This window comes from Bidens hawaiensis, unplaced genomic scaffold (genome assembly GCF_021521415.1).
Source record: "Bidens hawaiensis isolate Kalapana, Puna unplaced genomic scaffold, B.hawaiensis_p1.1 tig00045952_1, whole genome shotgun sequence".
Lineage (NCBI taxonomy): Eukaryota > Viridiplantae > Streptophyta > Magnoliopsida > Asterales > Asteraceae > Bidens > Bidens hawaiensis.
In genome coordinates, this window is record NW_027498174.1 from 972 (window position 1) to 8588 (window position 7617).

The 7617-nt window shown below is 35.7% G+C and overlaps 1 protein-coding gene across 1 annotated transcript; it reads left to right on the plus strand.

Moving 5' to 3' along the window:
• Positions 1–386: 386 nt before the first annotated feature.
• Positions 387–2625, plus strand: LOC143596019 (cell division protein FtsZ homolog 1, chloroplastic-like; the record flags this gene model as incomplete). The annotated part of the gene is made up of 5 exons (XM_077074900.1): positions 387–486; positions 566–795; positions 1668–1835; positions 1909–2142; positions 2225–2625. Coding segments are annotated over 5 exons (987 nt in total), but the record flags the coding sequence as incomplete, so codon positions are not given.
• Between the last annotated feature and the right edge of the window lie 4992 nt (positions 2626–7617).

The following is a 7617-nucleotide window of genomic DNA, read 5'->3' on the forward strand; positions in this document are numbered from 1 at the left end:
AGGCCAAGTGTCCCAGAAGGGCCCCTCAAAATGAGAGATGAAGACCCTTATATAGGAACTCCATGGCTACCATCATGAAACCCTAATCTTAATGGGCCAAGCCCGGTTAGGGGTTACCTCCACAACCCCCTAGCCCGTTGGGCATTGGTTAGTAAACAATAATAATAATATAACAAATATAATATAAAGCACAATAAGTAAAAGGTCGTACTGGGTATTTAGGACCCTACCTCCACAATATCTATATATTTTAACTCTACTGTATGGAATGAAATTTAATTAGTCTTTTGATAATGTTACGATTAACTGTTGTTCATATTAATTGTTCACAGTATGTTACTGAAATTTATTATTTTTGTACAAATGTTTGGTTTATTTATCCGTAGGGTGTTGATTTTTACGCAATTAACACGGATTCGCAAGCGCTTGTGCAATCTGTTGCACAAAATCCGATTCAAATTGGGGAGCGTTTGACACGTGGATTAGGTCTGGTTCAATTTGAGTTATGTTCTTAATTTGAATTAATTTTTAGGGTTGCTTGAGATTGATGTTGGTAGAGTTGCAGGTACCGGTGGGAATCCGCTTTTGGGAGAACAGGCTGCGGAGGAGTCGAAGGAAGCGATTGGGAATGCTCTCGAAGGGTCGGATCTTGTGTTTATAACAGCGGGTATGGGTGGTGGGACGGGGTCGGGTGCTGCTCCGGTTGTAGCTCAGATAGCGAAAGAAGCAGGGTATTTAACTGTTGGTGTTGTAACCTACCCGTTCAGCTTTGAAGGTCGCAAAAGATCAGTTCAGGCAGGTGACTGTATATGTTTTGTTAGATGTTTTTGTGCCATGTTAATAATGGTATAAGTTGAGGGTGTGACAGACCCAAAATAATCAGGTTTTGGAATTTGGATGACTTTTTCTAGCCCATTTAACATCTTTAACCTATGTGAATACTGTACACCGCGCCCAATCTGCACACAAGCAGCCATATGATGTTATTCAACTCATATAACTTTTGGAGGCCTTTGACCTGTCACATCATTGGGCCGTATAAATCAACTTTTTCACATCATACGGGACGTACAAATGTATAATTTCTAACACGACAAACAACTGTCATATCAGGCAGTTTAGTTACACGGATTGTTAAAACAACCAGTCTAACACCTCATACTGGCCCGTATGTACATTTTCGCCTTCTCAGGTTGACTGTATAGGATTCAGTCCATATGGAAAAATGTCATACGACTCGTATAGATTGTTAGTGGTTTATGGATAATATGTCAGTGGTGTCTGTATAGCCATAAGTAATCAACACCTTTAAAATTTTAATAATAAATAAAAACATATTTTTTAAGGTCAGCCTGCCATCTTAAAAATGGTATATATTGGGCTTGTGGCACTACATGAAAATAATTAGGTTTTGGGTTGATAACTTGTTATTTGTAACCCGTTTAATAAGCGGGCCATGTTTGAGTTGACTTGTTTAGCCTAGTTATTGAACAGGTCGACCCGTTAACCCGTTTAGAATTAGAATAAAAAAATTTAAGGTCAACCTGCTAAGCCCTTTACGACCTTATTTAACACATTATTACAAACCGCCAACCCGTTTTGGTAAACGAGTTACATGGGTCGGGTTCGAGTTACTTGATTTCAAGTTACTATGCAAACTTTTTCAGGCTTTAGAGGCTATTGAGAAGCTGCAAAAGAACGTTGACACGCTTATAGTTATCCCGAACGACCGTTTACTCGATATTGCTGATGAAAACACGCCTCTTCAAGATGCTTTTCTTCTTGCTGATGATGTTCTTCGTCAAGGAGTTCAAGGAATTTCAGATATTATCACTGTGAGTTCTTCGTGCATCCTTAATACAATATTATATTGTATACGCATATCACACGTTATTCCCCAATTTGCAGATCCCAGGGCTAGTAAATGTGGACTTTGCAGACGTTAAAGCCGTCATGAAAGATTCTGGAACCGCAATGCTTGGTGTTGGGGTTTCTTCTAGTAAAAACCGAGCTGAAGAAGCAGCCGAACAAGCAACTCTTGCTCCTTTGATCGGGTCATCAATCCAATCTGCTACTGGAGTTGTTTATAACATCACTGGCGGGAAAGACATAACTCTTCAAGAAGTCAATCGGGTCTCTCAGGTACAGGAGGTCACAAGTCAACTGTCTTGATTTTTTTATACATAAGTCAAATATTTGAATCGGGTCTTGTTTTCTTTGCTAGGTGGTAACGAGTTTGGCGGATCCATCAGCAAATATTATATTCGGGGCAGTGGTGGATGAGAGGTACAAAGGGGAGATTCATGTGACTATTGTTGCAACGGGATTTGCACAGTCGTTTCAGAAATCGCTCCTTGCTGACCCGAAAGGAGCAAAACTTGTTGATAGAAATCAAGAGACGACACAACCTTTGACTTCATCAAAACCATTAGCCATGCCTTCTGCTGCTCCATCTCGGTCTAGGAAACTTTTCTTCTAAACAATGTTAAGGTTTTATGTTTTCCTGTTTTTTAATGTTATTTGTTTCGTTTTTGTTATTGTTTCAGTAACTTGCATTAAGGATGTGTAGGAGTTTAAGTAACTGTTGAAACTTTTGGCAACCTGTAAATTTAAAGGCTCGGTAAGGGCTGCTGTCCGGTATCCGAGCCACGTGAGCTATTAAAATCCCGTCATTCCATCAAGTTGATTCAAGTAATTCGTTTTGTCGTTCATGTAAATTAGTTCATTATGTAACTCTTGTACAGTATGAAATTTAATTTGTGATCTGAAATTAAAAAAATATAAATAAAATCATCTAAACTGTGAAAAGCGAGCCAACTCGTCCAGCCATGGGTTAACTCAAGCCGCAGGTGAACAGACTGTTTCCAGGTTGGTTTGTCACAATTTGCATGTTGAAAAACCATAGTTAAAATCAGATTGATGTCATGGGCCACGGCTCGACTTGATGTTTTAAAAAGTGGGCCAATCATTTTCGATTATTGGCGAAGGCTGTTTGGTATATGGTTGGAAACCCATTAAACAAAAACCTAAGTAACTGAATTCAGTTTATGATTTGGTATTAAATCGAAACTATATTGTTAATTGGTATAGAGCCTCTGTGATACACATGTGATTAAAAAAAATACAACAAAAAAGTTAAATTTAATAATCTACATATTAACATATCTTATGAATTTATAAAATATAAATAATTTCATAAAATACATAGATTATTATGAATAATTTGTATTTGTATTTTAAAATCAATCTAATTAAAAGGTTGTGAATCTGTACCAATTAAGAAAAAGAGAAGGTTGACATCAAGTTATCAATTAATCTTAGTTGAGTTAGTAAGCCACAAATATTTTAAAAGTAAGGTAGTGAGTTCGATTCCCACCAACAACATATTTCATGAAGTGAAAATTGTAAAAATGAAAACTTGTACACTTGGCAATATAAAGAGTTTAGTTGAATAACACGTGGAAGAATAGTTTTGGTTTAATAGTATAGGTAGACTCAGTTTCACAAAGTGTGGATTCAATAAACCAAATAGCATACAATGATTATTTAAATGTTGTCATTTAGCTTATGTTGGAAAATTAGAAACGGTGAATGGAAATTAGTTATTGTAATAATAGTATACAACTCTTAGTTTGGTGAAACTCTTGAGTATAGTAGCTTGATGACACTTAATAGGTTTTTATTATAGCATTAAGTTATTAATTAAGTGAGACACTTGATTTTCTATAACCTCTTGTACATATTAGTGGGCTTTGTGCCTTATTTGATGTTACTTGAATTATGTTCACTCAAAAATCCATATGGTTAGAGAGGAGTACTCTTTACTCATTCCTTCATCATCATATTCTTTAGGATTTCTTTCAAGAACACCAATTTACCAGGTGTAACCTCGGGCGTGTAGCCTTTCTCGGCAGTACATACTGCTTCGGCTATTGTACTCTGGGAGACAGACGGACTCTTTAGTAGGGACCCGAAATCTGTTTTAAGGGACCCGTGTTTAACACGAATCCTTAGCCACAACCGTCAATATTTTGTTTGCTTTTTTGTTGTAGTCAAGGTGATTAATCGAAGACCAAATATGATGGCGACACAAGACAAGGATAGTACATGAAGACTTGTTAAACTACCCGTTAAAGACTTTGAATCATATCAGTTTTGAATATAAAAGTTTATATTTATATACATTTTATTCAGTTTTGTAAATGATATTGTACTATGATATTTCTATTGTATAACGAGAGTATCGTTATACTTATTTTGTTTTATTATATTTTTACTATTTTGGTGACCCAATTCCTACAATCTTAAAACAGATTTCGTAAGATTGTTTCTACAATCTTAAAACCATATTATAAGGATTTTGGATTCACGAAAGAATTGATATAAAAGGAATTTGAATTTTTTTCATGAAATTTTTAGAAATAATTTTGGGAAATATCATTTGTAGTACAAAATCGTTTTTAGATATTTTAAAAGATTGGAGTACAATCTTATATCTAAAAAATACTGTGCTACATAAACGAAATGTTCGATTCGACCGTTTGGTTTAGAAACGATTTTTTTTCATCGTTAGTATTCTAGCAACAGTGTTAGAAACAGTTTTTGGATAACCGTTGAGGATTTATGCCTAACTGTGCTAGAAATGGTTCTTAGTAAACCGTTCATTGTAAAATTATTTTTGTAATCGTTTGTTTTCTAAAAATAGTATTAGAAACTGTTCATAAAAAGGGGGGGGGGGAAATATCCGTTTAAAACCAATTTTGTAATCGGTTATTTTTCTAATTACTGGGTGTATTGGTGTACAACATATGTTTATAAATATTTAACATGCATGTAAGATATGATTTATTATATATATACCATATGTATTTAAAATGTTTTGTGTAAACGTTAATTTTCTAACGGGATTGTTAGAAAATAGTGTAATGAGACGCACATGTGTATTTTGGTGAAACAGTGCATAAATCATTCCATGTGTGTCTTTTCATATTCCTTTCATTAAGTTAATAATAATTCGCCCATTACCTTAGTATTAATGGAAGGACTTTGGGTTATACACAAGAAAAACCAACGGTTTAAAGGTTTTTGTCTCAAGTTTCATGTATAAATATTCTTTCCTACAACGTATGCATTATAATTGATTAAGTTCTTACACGTTTGTTAGAAATTGTTTATTTTATAAACCAAATTGAAAGGAAATGTTTTATGTAAGCATTTAATTTCGTTAGAAACAAGTAGAAATTGTTTCTTTTATATATTATATCCTTGGAAACTGTTATATGTAAACGTTCAGTTTTATAATGTGCTTTATAACATATTTTTTTTAACATACGTGCTGGAAACCATTTTAGTACACTTAAACCTAAACCATATAAAATTGTTTGATGTTTTAGGTCTTGACTTTGTTTTTAATAAACCTTTATTATTAATATAACATATTGAAAAGTAAGAAAGTGTTTTAAAATGATTTTAAACAAAGTTTTGCATATTCAAGATAATTCAAAATGGTTTGCTACTCTTGCAAAAAGTAGAACATGTTAAACTAAGATAACGCTCTCAATGATAGTCTATAGTGGAAAACAACTTCATGTTGTGTGAACAAAATTGATTGTTCAAGTTTCGTTACTCAAATGTAGTAATTGTAACAGCTTTGATGTTGTTTTGAACATATTTGTTCAAGAGTATAGTTTCAAAATTAGAATGAGGATATATGTGACATCTGCCCCGATCCGACCCGACCCAGGTACCCGTTTCTCTGATCCGATCTCTTTCTTTTATGATTTAATATTTATTTATACTTATATTTTACTTTTAATAATAATAATATATTTTCCTTCCCGCCTCTTTCTCTCTCTTTCTTTCCGCCGTCCCGTCCCTCTTCTTCTCTCTTTCCGCCTTCTTTTCCCTCTTGTCGTCGTCCCGCCCTTAAGCCTTGAAGCCCTGTCCTTTGTTCCTTCCCGCCTAAGGTTGTCTGCGCAGCTCCACGCGCCAGACTCCTTACAAGGAAGCCTGCGTGAAGACCACCTGTTACTGCGATACGCGAGACGAACTGTCCCCGCAGCGCGCTAAGGATTTTAGTTCTTCCCGCGGCGCGCTATGGATACCGTTCTTCCCGCGACGCGCTAAGGAATATAGTTCTCGCGACTCGCTTAGAATTGAAGTTCTTCCCGCGGCGCGCTTAGAAATGTAGTTCTTCCCGCGACGCGTTAAGGTTGGTTCTGTCTGCCTTCGCGCTCGCGCACTCTTGACCTTCTGTGTCTGCCTTCGCGCTCAAGCTTTCTCGCGCTATGTCTTGAGTCTTTTCTTCTGTTTAATCCAGCCGTTTACTTTTGTGTTGTCTTATCTTCTGTGCTGTTGACCTGACCTATCTTATGTCTGAAAAGCCACTTTTGGCGCAGCATGCGCACCAACCCCATTGGTTGACAGAAAAAGTGACTGACATTATCTTTTGAGATCTGCTTTTCCATGCTTGACCAGTACCTTTATCTGACCCGCCCATGCCTGTTTACTGTTACCTGTCAGCTTTTCCTTTGCCCCCTGCAGCTGCCATATCTTTTGATATCTTTTGCTTTTGGAATCTTTTACTTTTTGGAGATCTTTTCCTCTTTTCTAGGGATTGTGTTCCCTAGGGTTTCTCTATAAATAATAATGCTATTTTCTTAACACTACACACACAAACACTTATTATCTTTCTCTTCCTTTGCTCTCTGCCATTGTCCTTCAGCCATCTCATCTCTTTGCCTCCGTTTTCTCCTGTTCTGCCCTGATTTCCGGTAATATATAATATATAATATATAATAATTTACTTATTAATTATGCTAACTTATAATCAAGACTTAAAACAAATCATTAAAACGATAATCTTTAATTATAGGATAACTTTGCTTGCTAAGAGTTTGGTTCTTGCTTTGTCTTTCTTCACACCGATTATCAAGTGAGTAATCTCGTACCTAATCCCTTTTTGCTTTTAATGTTTTGGGATGTTCATGTGTTCATACAAACTTAGAGTCTTAAACTGTTTATGAATTTTAGTCGCGCAGTATCCCATGTGTTGAGGACGTAGACTTGGCTGTTTATTTGTATGTGTGGATCATTAACCGTCTTGTCGGTCTATTCCGCAGTTCTCATGGTACCATTAGATGAACACGGGAGAACTATCGTTTATGATTTTCTCTTTTGTTTACACTTGCACAGTCTTTCTTGTTTGTGAGCTCAATTGTGAGCACTGGCAGTCTATGAGTATGAATCTTAGAGTTGGTCCCGATCGGATTACACCCTTGTTGAAAACCAGACATACACATGTTGCGCGCAGATTTATTGTTATCTATGTATTGTATTAAACTTGATTTCTCACCAACACGCAAGTGTTTGACGTTTATTTTAACACATGTTCAGGTTTGCAGTAGCTGTTTGGAGCTTGAGGACACGTAGGAAGTTCTTTATTTCGGACCTAGATTAAAATGTATCAAGACAAGTTATTGTTGTTCGAATATTTTGCCTTATAATATATTGATTTATGATGATTTATGTTATCTTGTGTTTACTTTGCGCGTGCGCGAATGAATATATTTATTAAATATTGACACCCAATAGTGTCACGAGTAATGAAACAATATG